At 34.0% G+C, this 17,065-nt stretch overlaps 1 protein-coding gene across 1 annotated transcript in view; it reads left to right on the top strand.

Moving 5' to 3' along the window:
• ARAP2 (ArfGAP with RhoGAP domain, ankyrin repeat and PH domain 2) overlaps window positions 1–17,065 on the top strand; it is a 115,234-nt gene that overhangs the window by 49,206 nt on the left and 48,963 nt on the right. Inside the window, exons 10-15 of the mRNA XM_014311940.2 lie at window positions 8,220–8,335; window positions 9,530–9,729; window positions 10,499–10,584; window positions 11,286–11,468; window positions 13,153–13,327; window positions 14,821–14,955. Of these exons, the coding sequence (XP_014167415.1) occupies window positions 8,220–8,335; window positions 9,530–9,729; window positions 10,499–10,584; window positions 11,286–11,468; window positions 13,153–13,327; window positions 14,821–14,955 (895 nt within the window). The remainder of the gene's footprint in view (window positions 1–8,219; window positions 8,336–9,529; window positions 9,730–10,498; window positions 10,585–11,285; window positions 11,469–13,152; window positions 13,328–14,820; window positions 14,956–17,065) is intronic.

The following is a 17,065-nucleotide window of genomic DNA, read 5'->3' as shown; positions in this document are numbered from 1 at the left end:
AATGACCTTTAAGTCAAGAAATCTACTTTCCACTAATAACTTTAAACTGCTTTGTGTCAAAATGTACATCTTTATGTAGAATTCAGGTTCTTATATTGAACTTGTACATGTTGTTTCTGAAGTATATAATTTGCATACATACAAATTATTTGTAATGGCATGGTTGAAGCATGGATTGTTTCTTCCCTTTTAGCATGTCTTAGCACAAGTGAGAAACGTATATATATTTGGAATTATGATCTTTACTCTCTGTTGTCTTATTCTCTCTTTGCTTTTGAGGATTAAGAAATAGAAGCTTTTAATTTATATATTTGTGTTTGTGTCTGGTGACTTTGAACACCCCCTTACAAATTGCATCATCTTGCCTCAATTCACTGTGACCATACTCTAAAGCCTTTTCTTGTGGGACTGGGTAGTAAAGATGTGGGGAAATGTAGACTCTGTGTTCTCTGTTTTGATCTACTTTCCTTAAGTCATGTTAAGACCTGAAGATTCATTGGCTGGTATTATGTTGAAATTGATTGAAGCCAAGGATATATCTAGAGTAAAAGCTTACTTGGGGTTACATGGGGAGACAAATGCTCCTCTGTTATTTAAACCTAATTTTTTTGAAGAACTCAGCTAAAAACCTTTGGTAACATTACCTCAGTTACAAATTTTTGCCCCCCTCTAATCATGGGAAAACTGGTCTTATTTCTAAGACCTTAATTTCACCTGATTATAATATTGTGTAGTAGATACTATAATATGCTATTTCCTTCCACAGGATCAATTCCTCTTTCAGTGCATTGTCTATTTAGTAATTGTTTGATAATTCTAATTTCTTTTCATGGTATATAGCCCATGCCTTTTTTGTAGCACACTGTTGAAAAGTGCCTTACATTCAAATTATTCCTTCACTGATAAAGGAATATTTTTTGAGGAGCAGTGAGGAATTTATTTTTCATCAGTTCCTGTAAGTTAAAGGAACATGATTGTCTCCTCCATGTGACCACACCATTCTGAGAAACAGAATGAAGGATTCAAATATCCATATATTTAGCATTCTCTGTTTTTCTAGTCTTTTGTGGGTGGTTGGGAGGGAATAGTTCTCTGTCAAACTATACCTGCTCAAAATGCTGCTTTCATAGGTCTTGGCTGGAGTTCCAATTGCTCAGCAGTTCTGCAAATCAAACCCTAGAGCATAAAGTCAGATACTAGGAAATGAAAAACGTATAGTGAAATGACTGTATGCTAAGGCTTTGATTTACACTGAGTAGAAACTGGAAAAGGCAAAGATAAGAGCTAACTCTCCAATATAGTATTCAATCACTTCAATTATGTGATCCTCCTCATCTTTTTTTTGTATTTTGCAGCCAATAAAGGAAGGGAGCTTTCATCTTCATATGTCCTAGATCCATCCCATACAACAAGCGAGGCATGGGCCTGATGGTGCATAATCAAGCAATATAAAATTGTATTGATATTGCAAAATACATACATATAACTGCTGAAGTGAGGATTCTGAATTGCTCCTGTAGTAAGTGAATAGAGAGATCTCTAACTTAAATGAGAAGTACCATCTAAGGTTGTAACTACCTTGGAGTGTTCATCAGGAATGCATTTTTTTAAAGTAATCTCTTAGTTATTCCCACTTCTTATGTACTTGCTTTCATCATAGAACCATCTCAAAGTACAGGTAGTACACTTTTTTATAAAATAATGATGTGGAATCATACAGAGAGGGAGGTATTCCAGCAGCATATCCAAAATACTGCAGGCAAGCTTACTACATGGCACTGAATAGAGCTAGTCTAAGTGGCCCTTCTTGTCATTTGCTGTCTTCTTTGTAACCACCAAAATTTTGGATGCCAGGTTGTCATTACCATTTTTTTTTCAAAAATAGGGTGAATAATTTTCATTCTCTAATGGGGGAAAGAATTTTTTTGGTTAAGTGAAGAACTTAAAACTGATGATGTGACCACCTCACATAGCATAACAGATGAGCACCCAGCTACAGAGCTAACATGCACAGAACGCTGGAATTTTAGCATCTCCTTGCTCATCAGGGATTGAGTTAGCAACCTTTATGTTCTTTTAATATTATTTTTGAGTGTGTAATTATATACTGTATGTTTCACTGTGGTTGTATTTTGGGACCTCATTAGAAGACTGTAAGACAGAGTACCTATGTGGGTTTTGTATTACAATCCACAATATGTAACTGTCACTGGAAATCTATATTAAAAGGTTTTGGACTGTGATGAGGGATGTAGAGAAGCCTGATGAAAAATAAATGGGGGCTCTAAGCTCAGTACATATAGAAGGAGAGGAAATCAATATAAACTTGCGTAAACTTAATATCATCAAAGCAATTTGCATTACTAGTCACTCTTTCTTAAACTCTTTAATCTATAAAAAGGTCCTAATTTTTTATTAATACGGAAGCCAGTTTTTTCCTATATTTCTGTTGCAGAAATTAGCCCTCCTTAATAGCTGGAAAGGCTGAAGTGTAATGCCTCCAAATAATGAGGAGAGGAAAGAAACTATGCATACTTCATTTGAGTGATTCTAGTTCTGGCTTTTACTCTCTCTGGAATAATTTGGTTGTTTGGAAGGAATCAAATACCATGGGGTAAGAATGAAGGAAAAGACTAAATCATGCTAAATTGTTAAGGGAATTTTCAGATCTTGCAGGAGTAGTGTAGTTGTCACAAACTTCGTGGTAACTTCCCCAAGGTAAATCTAAAGAGCTGTTGCAAATTAAATGGTAAATTCAAGGAACCATATAAGGTCCTGTTTTGGAACTCTGATCAGAGATATTGTGATTAAAGGTCAAGATTGTTCTGAGTATGGGCAGGAGGACAAGAGTAGTTTTAGAAATATGAATAATCTTTTTATAAATTAGTGTTAGGGTGGTATGAAAGATAGCTGTTAAAAAGGAAACAAAAAATGTGCATTTATAAACACATACATACACATTTGTGTGTGTAAATATATCTTTATATGTAATATAATGTTCTTGATTTGTTACCTCTTATCACTGTTAGATATCTATCTATCTGTCTGTCTGCATGCACACTCTTAAATATTGCATGTCCTCAAGATCTGACAGCCAAAGACAAAAAAAGCAAATGCACCTTGATGTCATAATACACAGGAAGGAAACTGATGTGGAGTGAGAGTACTCACTTGATGCAGAATTTCCAAAAGTGCTGTGTTCCCAACATATATCAGTGCTATTTCTGTACTTCAGAGTTCTGTACTTCTGTATTCTTTTTACGCCAAAATAAGCTACAAACATACATTTATATATTAAGATATTACTTACGTGTGTATATGCATGTGTGAGTATGTAGAAACATAGTCTCTTGAACTCATGCCAGCAATTTTCCTTTTTCTCTGCTGTTGCTATTATCCAGTTAGTCCTCTACCAAAAAAGGAGGAGATAAAAATATGGATTAATATTTCTAATATGAAAGTAGTAGTTAGCTAACCTTTTATTTTTACTATTTATTTTATTTCAGTATTTTAAGTTAGTTAACTTTTTATTTTTATGTGAGGATTTTGGGTAAGGTTATAATTGTGGCTGCATTTTTTGGTTTAATTTCTCTAAGATGTTTTCCTGATGCAAATATTTTTTTTTATCAACTTCATACATTGGGGAGCTAATGTTAGATCCATGAAAGACAGTGCATGCAAAGACATAGAACTCCTGTGTTCAGATGAATTTTGGTCTGACTAAACCAAGAAGAAGGCCAACCCTGGTGTACTGGAACAAAACCAAGTGAAAGAGAAAAAATAGAAAGAAAAATAGTTATCCTTTATAGGCAGCAGAAGAGAATTTTTAGAAGTGCTGTTTCTTGGAAAAAGTGTGTTCACTGAGAGTCACAAGGTTCAGGCTCTGATTACAAATTTATTTATGACTTGCATGCAGAAAGGTGCCCAAGTCTGTCTTTTTAAGACAACATACTGAAAGTTAGGCATCCAACAGCTCTGAAAATTTCACTTGTTCAGATATAGTTTCATGATTTTATACATATATACTTCAGTGTTCCTTAGCCTTGGTGTTTATTTCTGTGTCTGTTAAACAGTGGTGGTATGTTAGAAAAGGTATGAGACTAATTTTGAATCTCCATGGATTTCATCCGAAATAGAATTGAAGAAATGTTAGTAAAGCCTGTCATGGGCAGCTTTTACCTATGAAAAGATAATGCATAATAAAGAGGACAGTTTTGTACACTGAGAGGCACTTTATAGATACATGTTAAAGGTATGTTTTAAAATAAAAGTTAAATAATTTCATGATTTATATAGAAATGACAGGTTTTCATAGGTTATGTCTTTTTCAGACAGGCGTGATAATGACAGCAACAATTCCACATTATAATAATACACCCTTCAGGACAGAACAACATCTAATCAGAAAGCCAGTACTCATCTTAGTATTTTTAGCTTTCAGTTAACTGTGCTGTTTAGTGAATACTTTTGTTCTATTATTATATCTATAAAGAACTTTTGGGGTTTTTTTTATAGCTCTTATTGTCAACTCATTTTTCAACTTTTTTTAGAATTCATGCAGATAGTATAACTATAGGCATTTAAGTTGTATCTATATTTAAATTAAAAAAAAAAAACCTCATCTTTCTCTGTGAATTTTTGAATCTTAAACTTTTCTTACTTTGTCAGAAATCGTAGTGCAGTTCAGTGTATCTGAAACAATGAGCTTTCAGTGGGTAGAAGCAAGACAATTCTTGTTCTGAAAAGATACTGCTTACTTTTGCTGTCGATGTTTTTTGTATAGTTCTTGAATAGCCCTATTGTCCTTCTGTGCACTCAAAGTGAATGAATTCATCTTTCAAAGTGGAGCACTTCTTTCTTCCCTGTACCAATTCCCACTTCTGTTTCTGAAGTAGAGAAGAAGACTGCACTCCTGAAAGCATACAATTCTGAGCACTGAAAATTAGATTCTACTGTACCTGTCACTCACAAAGCCAGATTTATGCCAAGTGTTGTGCAGTTACCCTAAGGAGTTTGTTTGGACCATTATGGAAATAACTTCACTCTAATGTCCCGATGAAATTGCTTAATTTTCCACCATATTCTGTTCTGAAAAGTAGATTCAAATTTCTTAACATTTCTGACATTCCTTACACTGGAATTCAGTATTGTAAGTTCTCATGCCCTTGCTGAATGTAAAGCATAATTAGTTATCCTTTCTTTAATGGGATTGTTCAGACCCTGGGAACTTTAGCAAATTTTGACAGATTTGTGCTGCACCTAAAGGTAAAGATTTTCAAATTAATGTACTTTGTTTCTAGACTGCTTTCTTGGTTCTGTGTTTTTAAATGAAGTACCACAAAGTTTGGTGTCTGTTTTCACAGACATAAATATTTGTGTGTGAGCTTCCTGTGGCAGGTTGCTTCCATGCAGCTTGCTCTGTTTTGCTCCAAGGAAAGGAGGTGCAACCAGCTGTTTGAAGGCATAAGAAACAGTCTGAAAGAAATATAGAATAAATATTTTCAAGAAGGAACATTGTGGGATAAGAAGTTAATGAAGTTTAGTTAGCGTTTCTTTCCTCTTGTGTTATGTAATGAAATTCTCAGTTGTCAGGTAAAAAATGGAAAATTATCAGTTATCAAGTGGCAATATAGATATACAAAAGGACTTCCTTTTTTTACAACCAGTATTTGGGAAATTTATGAAGTAAGATCCTACAGAGACCTCAAAGCATGTTGTTGGGCTTTTAATTCTTTGAGGATGTATCTGTCAGTGGCTAGGAAGTATAATTTTCTTTGCTGCAGCTGTTTGTTTAGGGACTTTTAAGTGCATAGATTGCTGGAAGCATTTCTGGGAAAATGAGCATGTACATTGTCTTATTTGCATTATTTTTATGACTGTCACCAGTAGGAAATGCCTAAAGGGAAGCTACTCTACAGGGGAACTTTGATCTGGCTCAGTAAGGTAGTTATTATTTTGGTTGTCTTTGTTAATCATTTACCTTCAGTGAACTTTAATCTGGACCTAGAAGTGTATTGAACACCTTTTAATCATGGCGTCTGGTGGTTTTTCAGCGGTTATTTAATAAACAAAGAATGCATTGCACTGTGCAGGTTCAAGGATGGGCTTATTACCACTGATTTAAAAATCAGGATTTCTTAAGGCAAATTATTTTAAATAATTTGAAATACTTGAATCAACAAATGAAACTTGCAACCAACTTACATCTCAGAAGCATAAACCATTTAATTCTACAGAAGTAATGGTTTTGGATTGTTTTGGTTAGGTTTCTTTTTTTCATTTCACTGATAGAAATTAAGGTTTTGTATTTTTCTTTTCTCATTCTTTTTTTTTTTTACTATTTCATGCTCCTCTTTTTCTCACTGGTGATGTGAAGTTAAGAATTCTTTACTGCTACAGAGGATGCTGTCAAGTTCACACTCAAAAGGAGGTTTTTCTGCCCACTCTTTTCCTATACAGGGTGAATTGGGGACTGTGTAGGCTTAAGAGAAGTCTCTGCTCTCTTCTGAGGCAGATGTGTCAGTATGAAACCCCTTGATTTATACACAAAGAGAGTGGGGGCTGAAGATGAGGGGAGAGAATAAAAATGCCTAGGTTATGGAATAGGAGGGTAGAAGAAAAGGAGAAGTATTTAAAATTATTTCTATTTTTTGTCTATTTGCTAAAATAAATTATATGAGGAGTGGCTAACATAGATTACTTATTGAAATGCTTGTACATTTTATAAAGATTTTTGTTGAAATTCACACCTGGTTCCCCACTGCTTCTGTCAAAGATAATGGCATGTAAAAAAACACCCAAAAATTTTTAATACGAAGTCTGGCAAAGAAACATTAGCTAATTTATCTCACAGTATATTTAATTCACAGGAATTCTGTCATTCTAAAAATCTCATATTTTAGTTGATGTTGTGCTTTTTGGGGCATTATTCTATTCAATGCCTTGTGTGATACAGTTGATACTTCTGCTTGTGCATAGACACACACGTATATGTGGCTTTTGTCAGATTTAGCCTTAGCAATGATAGTTTTATTTGCTCATACCTGAAATAGGGAAATAAAATTAAAAGAGTTTTGTGAAGTATGTTCTCCATAGTTCATAGTGCTCAAAAATTTGTGAATCTTACAAACAGAAACTTGTCAGTGATGCAGGTTTAAATATGTATTGACTAGAAAAACAGTCCTCTCTTTAGAGGCAGGCAACTGTGAGGCTTTTACCCTTCAGTGCTTTTATTTTTATCAGTCTGTACCCAATTACTTGTTATGTGAGAGGTAACAGTAAACACGCAAATGGTAAGATATATGAATTTGGCTCTTTGCTTGGGTGATGCAGCTTGGTTTTGGTTCTGATTTATTTACTATTCTCAAGAAGTATGCTAATATTTCCAGAAATTACACTTGTGGAAGTGGCAACCTTGAGATCAACATGTAAATAAATTTAAAGAAGGAAATGCTGATGGTATTCTAAATAAATAAGAAATAATGTATGTATTCATCTGATTTTCTAAAATCCATACATTTTGAGAGGCCCTCACCGGAGCTCAGTGTGAGCTCAAATTTTATTTCCCAATTCTGCCAGTACAAAAGTTATTTTTTTAGTACATTTTTCCATGCATAAAAAAAAACCCCAAACAATTTCACTTGTTTCACTTGTTCACTTAAGATATAAAAATACTTTCTTATAATTGAATCACAACTAGCTCTTTGTCTATTTTAGCTGCTGTATAGACCTTTTTTGAAAGACATGTTTAGTTCATGTTCTACATCAGAAGCATGAGGAATCAAAGGTTTAAGAAATAATTTTATACACATTTAGTTTGTTAAAACAGTCTTAAAGCAAGAAAAACTGCTGTCAGTTAGAAGGATTTAGATTTATAAAGTTTATTTAGACGCTAAAGCATGATTTAAGCTAGATCCTTCCAGAATTTTGCATTTACCTTTTAATGCAATCTAGTGTTCTTTCCTTTATTAATAGTTCAATCATGCATTTTTATTCCTACCAACAATCAAGTAAGGTCATTGTAGCAGTTGAAAACTTTTTGGTTGGACAAAATTTAGGGGAGGTTTTTTTATCCATTAAAAAATTAGAAGTGGCTTATATGTTATGGCAAAGATGTCTGTTACTGATCTTGTTTTGTTTGGATCATGATGAAATAATTTTTCTTTACCTGTTTTATTCTTGAATGATAAACTTCTAAACCTTTATTATCTTTTTCCTAGGACTTTAAGACAGGATTTGGTATCACTTTAATCCCTATGAATGTGGCAAATGTTAAACAAGTGGATCGGGCTGCAAAGCAATCCTTTGAAATAATTACTCCTTATAAAAGCTTTAGGTAAGAACTTGAGTATTTACTTTACAAAATATGCAATTAACTAAGGCACTAAAGAAATACTGGTTTCATACTGCAGTGCTGTAGCTAGTTTGGATAAAAGGTAATGTTTTTATTAAGGATGTTCAGCTGTGTTCAGAAAAATGGGAGGATGTTCTTTAATTTGTTTAGTTGTGTGCTTCATCTCTTAGTTCCTGACTAGGCATATTATACCCACAGGTTTGTACTTTTATGTAGCCTTCTTTGTTCATTCTGTGCAAGGGCAAAAGGAAAAAAAATAGAAATTAATTCCTCCACTTTCACAAATTGACTTCATCTTAAAGAATAATAAATTTCAATAGTGAAATTATGCTGCATCCATTTAGTTGTATGCATTTTATTTGAAAAGAAGCTTTCATGTGCTATCCCTTGTAGAAATCCTTGGTTGAAAGTAATTGAATGTTTTACTTTGGCTGATTGCTGAGACTTGTAATGATTTTTAAGAAAATTAAAGTACATGGTAATAAAAGCCTTTTGTTAAGTGTTGTAGTGTTTCTTAACTGAAATGTTGTAATGAAGGAGGAAATGTCTTTGTTCTCCTGGGATTGTTAAATGTTAGGAAATACTTTCACTCTCAGCTAGCAGGTAAATTAGTCTTGATCAGCAATTTTAATCTGTTGCTGATTGGTAGATAGCTAGTTCTTTGATTTTTTTCTTAAGACATGACCATGTTGATTTTTTTTACTATTTAATTTTTAAAAAGATAAATTTAAATGAAAAGCAAGTATTTTTTTTTAATTCTCAGTAATTTTTTTAAAATTCTCATTAGTTTTTTTAATTCCCAGTCTTTTTTAAATTCTCATTCAATTCTCCATGTTTTTTTATGTCATTATATGCTTTTGTTACAGTTCAACGTTTAAGTTTGGTAATTGGTAACATAAAAAGATTGAAATTAACTCCGGGATGTTACATGAATGTTAAAAAAGCTACATACCTTATACTAGTAGTGGTTTTGTTGAAAACAATGCTAAAACAGAGGGAGTTTCGTTAAATTTAAAAACACAAAATAATGCATTCCATCTTAGGATTTATATCTTAGTGGAGGAAGATTTTTGACTGTGATTTCGGGTGTAAATGTAATAAATAAGGAGGCTACAGACCATGTTTAATTGGGCTTTAAAATAAAGATCAATAACACAGAAAAGTCAATTGTTTCAGCTTTACAGCAGAGTCAGAAAGAGAGAAACAAGACTGGATTGAAGCACTCCAGCAATCAATAGCAGAAACTCTATCTGATTATGAAGTAGCTGAGAAGATTTGGTTCAATGAGTCCAACAGGAGCTGCGCTGACTGTAAAGCTCCTGGTCCCGACTGGGCATCCATCAATCTCTGTGTTGTCATTTGTAAGAAGTGTGCAGGTAGAGTAATTAATGATAAGCTATGTGGGTTCCACAAAATGTCATATTTGCATATCTATGTATGTCCTTGAATTGGCATTATTTTTTGGTTTGTTTTTTTTTTTTTTTTTAATTTTTGAAGTGTTATTCTCATAGAAGTTTTGAGAAACAAAATGTGAGCATAACTTTTTTTTTAATACCAAGGTCAGCCTTATTCTAAAGCACTTCCATGCATAAATGACATGTCTGTGGTGATTGAGTTCTCTCAGGTGAATCATCCTTCACAATTAGTGGAAATTAAGACACACTAACACTTCATGGGAAAGGAATGGCTTTCAAAAGGCTACATGCCAAGGAATAACAATTTTCAGTGGGTAAATTTTGGGTATTAATTTTTTTACATCTGCACATATTTTACTGCCAGTAGGGGTAACATTTCAGATACTACTTGAAATATAGTTGTCATGTTTTATATTGAAATATATGCTTAAACTGTAGATTCAAGGAAATAATTTATAATTCTAGGCTTTCTTTCAAACCAAACTATCCCAGAAATAGTCTACATGAGACAGCCTATTTTTTTTATTCATTACTATCAAATTAAATTAACTTTTTTTAAAAAAAGATATGTATTTTTGATGGTTTTATTTTAATTATTCAAATGACAAACCCAACCTTTTTTAAAAATAGCTAGTAGAAGGAATCTGGCTTGATCACATTTTGTTGTTATCTAAGCAGAAGAGAAACCCTGTTTAAGTGCCGTCGTTAACTAATGCTCTTGGATTTTCAGGACAACACAGATCTTTAGGACCAAGAGATTCAAAAGTCCGGAGTCTAAAAATGGATGCAAGCATTTGGAGCAATGAACTTATTGAGGTATGTTGTGATACTCTGTCTGACTCTTTTTTCCATCTTGAAGCCTGCTGTATGAAAGGGAGGTATTTACTGCTTTACTCACAAGAAAACAACATACAACTGCTAAACAATATGGTGCTGTTACAGTAAACTTGATGGTTTTGATGTTTCTGTGTATCATGTACCTCTCTGGAATTCCAAATATTTGTTTTGCTAACAAAATGTAGTTTCTCTTAGTATTTCTCCAAGTACCTAATATTTTGGGGGAAAAAGAAATAAAATGCTTTTGGAGAGCATTCAAGATGAAGAAAGAGGAGAAGAGAGGAAACTTGTCACTACCAGTTGAGCTGCTTGGAATGTTAAAAAGGGGTGGTTGTAAACAGTGGTCCTGATAGAGAGGGTTGGAGCCATCAGTGTTTTCTTTACAACACATGCTACTCTTCTCTGAACTTGAACTAATATTTTCTAATACATAATGAAGTGTTATAACTGATTAACCTTTTAAAGCTTGGCTGCTATTGATGGGAAATGATGGCTGCTGGCTTTATTATTCGTTTGTAGATGACCATAGGCAGTGACTGAGAGAGGCTGCTGTCTCCTGAACAAAATTTTCTTTTCTTTAATAACTTTCTTTTTCAACTTTTAGCAGCTGAAAACTGTTCAGAGGCTAGCTTCATATCCTTCATACTAATTTGCTAATTTATTCCCTGCATCTCATCCAGATCTTTATTGTCATTGGAAATAAGAGGGCAAACAGTTTTTGGGCTGGAAATCTTCCTCCAGATGAAGAATTGCATATTGATGACCCTGCAGAAAAAAGATTAGCATTCATTACACAAAAATACAAAGAGGGAAAATTCAGGAAAACACCTTTCCAGTACAAAACCAAGGAACAGCTGAATAAGGTAATACAGCATGGTTAAGCCAACACCATGTTTTGGATTGTATTGTATCTGTGTGCAATTTGGTCATCTTGTTAAAATGGTGAGAAATTAATTCAGTGTCCTGAGTAACATTCTGACATAATTGAATAAGGGTTATTTAGGAGCCTTTGCAGTAGTCATTGCATAACTACCTAGTTTATTATTTTTCCTGTTGGTTTATTTGAAGAAGGTTATTGTAGTTCTTCCTATGTTTTCCTGAGCCATCAAAATATGGATCTTTATTTTAATATAAGCGTAGTCTAGGGATGCAAATTTCCACTTCACTTCTTTAGATTACTTCCTTATGTGTTTGTCTGACATCTCACATTCAAATATAGTAGATGATTCATTGTTATCAATGGTGAAAATAGCTGATACACACTTACATAGTAGCTTGTAGCTTATTGGAAATGAAAAAGCTTAAATTAATGATGGAAAATGTATGTTCTCTACTTTTACAAAAATAACAAGTTCTTTAGAGTTGTAAAACAGAGAACTTTAATTTTCAATGTCTCTGTAAAGTCTGATGTCCATTTGACTGAATTCTAAGATCTGATGGTTTGAGTCATGATTTTCAGGATTACTGAATACAGAAGAGTTTTAATGCATTCTGCAATTCAGTGCACTCAATTGCATGAATCAAATTGTCTCAAAGGATATACAGAGATTGTGGGGTTTGTTTTTTGTGGGGAAGGATGTATGTCAAATAATCATTTAAATACTGGGAAATGTTATCAAATTCTCTGTAGAGACATGAAATTACCATGTAATAAGGCATTAATTGCCAAGTAATTCTAGAATTTCACGGAATTGTCTTCTCTGTTATCTTATGCATCCTGGGTGCTTATGTGTTTATTAGAACAGCTAAATTTTATAGGAGTAATCTTCCTATTTTGAGTGACTTTTGCCTTAATCATTTAAGAAAAACTCATTCATTAACTAAATAATTTAAATAAATATTAAGTCATATAAATTTTAATGGAATAGGTTGCTCTAATTGTGTAACTATTTTTGGTTTTAAGGTTTTGGACCAATCTTGTAAAAAAAAAGTTCAAGTTTATTATGTTTGTCTGTGTATACAAAAAATAAAAGGAGACTCATGATTTAGGATGTGGTGAGATGTTTAAATTTCAGGGAAGATGAAAAGTATCAAGATACAGGTTAATAAAAAGAGTGAAAAAATATATGTTAGTTATCTTAATATATCTTATAATACATCTTAATAAAAAGAGTAGTTTGCCTTATTGAGTGATGGGGGTTTAAAAAAATCTACCTAGGAATTTCAATATGAGTCCCAGGAACAGAGTTTAAGAATCCAATCTCATCTCTTTTGTTGAACTTGTGAGGTCTGAAATACTAAGAGTTTTTCTTTAGTAGTTTGATGCAAATAAACAACAAGCTTCCCCTCCAATTGTATTTACTCATGTTATCCTTCCAAAGTGTAATTTGTGAAAGCAACATTTTCCTGGGTTTGGGTTGATATTTTGGGATACTTTTGTTGCTGAATTCTTCTAGATTCAGACCATACTTCATGGCTTCTGGTACTTCTCACTGTTTATGGTCTAGTTATATCAGAGTTGAAAGGATTTATGTCTAGGTTGCATGTATTTGTTGCCAGTAACTTTTTAATTTAAACAGACTTCCTGTTTCCCCTCTTTATGCTAAGGCCCTGTGTGCTGCTGTAGTCAAGCAAGATGTGCTAGAAACTCTGATGTTGCTCTTCAGTGGGGCTGATGCCATGTGTGCCACTGGAGACCCTGTTAACAGCACCCCATACTTACTGGCCAAGAAAGCTGGACAAAGGCTGCAGATGGAATTCCTGTATCATAATAAGTTCTCAGGTATGATGCATTTTTTTTCTTTTGATCTAATTTTTTATTATGAAAAAGAGAAGGAAATAATTCAGAAGCAGAATTGACTTTGCTTTGAAGAATAGTGGTATATCAGAGAAACAGTTGTGATGGCATTAACTATATTTTATTAGAGCACAATTTCAATTGTGTGCAGTTTTGCTGTTTTGCTCAGACATCATGTTTAGGACTTAGACAACACAGTGATAAGTCATAGATCTCATACCCTTAGTTATAGCACAGAAAAAACCCATCATCTTCTTGCCAATATTTTCAGTCTTTTACCAGAAAAAAAAAATGGCTACACAAACATATGTCTAAAGAATTCATCTAGTGCTTTTTCTTTTCCTTAAAGGATATTTAAATTGTTATCCACTCCTATTGCACACAGTCCTAGCTGTTTTTTCACAAACTCTCCTCCCAAAATACAACTCCCCTCTTGAACCTGCAATATGATCTATCCTAGAAACCTCCTTTTCCCATCACAGCTTCTGTTGCAGCTTGGAGCAAATGATAAACTTCGGCTTGGAAGTGAACAGTTCTGTTTGCAGTGTGTGGCTGCTATGAGGCTCTTGGCTCTTGAAAACAGAAAGCTGCTCTTAACATTAAATGTATTGAGGTGCATGGATGTGACTGAGCTTTTCTTTTAAAAGCGCTGGACAGTATCTGAAACCATCAGGGGCTGAAAGTTCACATACAGATCTATATTGAAAAAATAAAAAAAGCTATGTGAATGTAGTCCTGGACCAGCTTTCCCTTGGCTTGTGTCACTCTGCAAAGTGACAATGATTCACATTCAGGCTGAACAAAAAAGGATTAGTGGGAAACACAGGAATGAATTAAGGCTTCCAAGGGCAGACATAGTGTCTAAATTTCTGCCTGAATATTGCTCAGGCCAGTGCCATGCACTGGATCATAGGATGTGGAGCTCAGTCAGGTGCAGACATGTAGCTAGGGTGGTTTCTTTACTACCTATGGTCTCGAGTGGTCCTAAGGTTATAGACAGAGAAGTTTGCTAGTCTTTTCTACTTTTGGCTTTCCACCCAAGGCAGCACCATCATGTTCTTATCTTTAGGGAGGGGGAGATAAGTGTATGTTGATGATGATTCCCAGAATTGTTGTCTGTCTGCTGTCAGAGTTGCTGGTAAACTCTCTATAATACCTCAAGAGAAGCGATCTCCTTCTGTTGAAGTATGTTACACAGCGGATGAAAATCAAAGTTCGGAACATCAGGAAACAGTATTTTAGATTACGTTGGCAAGCAGTGGATGACAATGGCAACATTGTAACAAATGTGAACCAGTTTTTTTAATGAACCTGTTTTCTAATTATAAAAATAAAACCAGTAAGTTTTATCAGTGTTGTAGTAAAGATACTGCAGATCAGCTGCATATTTACAGACATGCATTTAGACATGTGGAAAAATGGCTTTAACTGATATAAATGAAGACCTGTATGTTTTTTACTCCTTTGTCTTTGAGCAGATTTCCCAAACTATGATCCTTGTTCTGAAAGTGGCTTCTCTGAAGATTCTTCACATTCCACCTTTCTTTGTGAATTCTTGTACCAAGTTTCTTCTAATGCGGCTAAGCTTCCTTCAGAGAAGAAATTAAAAGAAGGTATTTAACTTTCAATTTATGTATTTGAATAACACATGAATATGTATGATTTGGACTAATTTTATTCTTTTTAACTTGCATTACTTTTTTTGAGATGAAATGACTTTGATAAGAAATGTCCTCTTTTGATTCAGTAGACCTCTTTCAGATGAAGAAAATACTGTTTGTCTTGATCTCTTCATTCAGTAGTTGACAGAGGAAGAAAACTGAACTTCTGACAAATTGTTCAGTAAACACAGTAATTGATAAATAAGAAACAAACAGAAACACTTCTTGCTTTAATTATATTTAGATTAGTGCCAAGAATTAATTTTCATCTAAAATGGTTCTATTACAGGAGTCATTTACAAGTAGCACTGAATTTTTAGTAGTGTATTTCTCAAGCTCACAAATTTACAAAATCTTCCAAGTAGAAATGAGCATCTACAATGACTCTATGACAACTTGAGCTTTGTGGGGTGATAATGCATGTATATCACAGTAGATGTACACGGCCCCCCGTGCATATCAGTCTACTGTTTTTCTTTTTTTTTTTCTGAGAGAGGGAGGTGTTATCAGATAATTTTCCCTTTTTCTTCCCATTTGTCTTCCTATATTTTTCTTCCATCTAAACAAATAAACTGGATTTTTAAAATCTGTTGTGATTTATTATTGAATTTATTGCTTCTAAAATCCTTATATGGCATCCTGCGCTGTTGTATACGTATTTTTGTATGATTATGTTCATATTCTCATGGTGTATGTCTTTAATATTCTTAATGGATATTAAAAGTATGCTAAAGCATAGAACTCCTGTTTAAATATGCTTTTGAAGAATCTGTATGTTAACATGGCTCCAAATTCTTGAAAGCACTGGGTGATAACTGTGCTAATGCCTGATCACAGGCATTTCCTAGCAACTTTGCAATTCTAAACAAACATGCTGTTTTGACAGAGGACTGCTGCTGGATAGGAATTTATCTGGGATGCTCTGAAATTGCATGGAGCTTATTTGGGAAACAATGTATTAACTGAAAACCTCATTACTCCTTGCTCCAAGTTCAGGCCTGATCTTCTGTGCTGTGGATATCTGTACATATTCATAAAGAGGTTTATAAAAAACCCCAGAAATCAGTGCTTAGCTGAGTGGAGAGCAAATACAAGGCAATCTCTTCTGACACAATGCCATATTGGAAGTGGCATATTTCTAAATACCTGTATAGATTGAAGATTTGGCGGAAGGTGCTCACAGAATGGCTTTTGTAGCCCTTTTTGGGGGAGATGCACTGCGACTGAGCATTATTAGTAGGATGTCTTAAAATTTATAAGGAAAGCCCCCAGACAAGAAATTTTGTCTGCCTTCCATTTCAAGTCTTTAGTGGACAGAAATGAAGCTGCTTTGAAAGTTTGTAGTCTGTTGCTTAGCATTGCACTTACTACTTGAGGGAGCATACAAGAAATGGAAAGGAACCAGATTTCTCTGAGGTCAGGTTTTGTTCTGTGAAATTGTGATTGTGTCTTGAAGATGGTAGATGTTCTATTGTTTGCTTCTTTGGGCGTGAACATTTGTTTGCTTTGTTTTTGTATTGATGTTCAATTACCCATGAGTTTGTCAGGACTGATATTTCTGGGATGGGCTCTTTACAGATGCATAGGAAAATAGGTTTCCCTGACCATTTGTTCAACGAGACACATGGAACAAGGCAGGGAGATGTAATGACATCCTTTAAAAAACAAAAAAAACCCCTGCAACTTTGAATGAGAAATTCCTCTTTCCTTAGGTCTCTAATCCATCTCTGCCATGTTTAAGAAGCAACACAAAATATATAATCTTTCTTTTTCTCTTCTTTCACTACATTCAGAACTGTTTCTAAATCTCACTAACATGAAGTAATACTCATATTGCAAATTATTGTGAATAAGTGGACATACTATTTTTCATTCTCTTTAGGAAGTAATTTGAGGGTTAGAGTACTAATATGGAGGAGAAAATTTCAGTTCCTTCCTCTGCCTGTAAATATTCAAATAAGGTCATGTTACCTGAAAAATCTGACCTATCTAGTTCTAGAGAAGAGAACTCCTGTTGAAGCAGTTCTGACTTGCCATGAACTAATTGAGACCTCTGCAAGCC

Source organism: Geospiza fortis, unplaced genomic scaffold (genome assembly GCF_000277835.1).
Source record: "Geospiza fortis unplaced genomic scaffold, GeoFor_1.0 scaffold40, whole genome shotgun sequence".
NCBI classification, from domain to species: Eukaryota; Metazoa; Chordata; class Aves; order Passeriformes; family Thraupidae; genus Geospiza; species Geospiza fortis.
The sequence above is the reverse complement of the archived record's forward strand: the minus strand, read 5'-3'. Positions and strand labels throughout refer to the sequence as shown.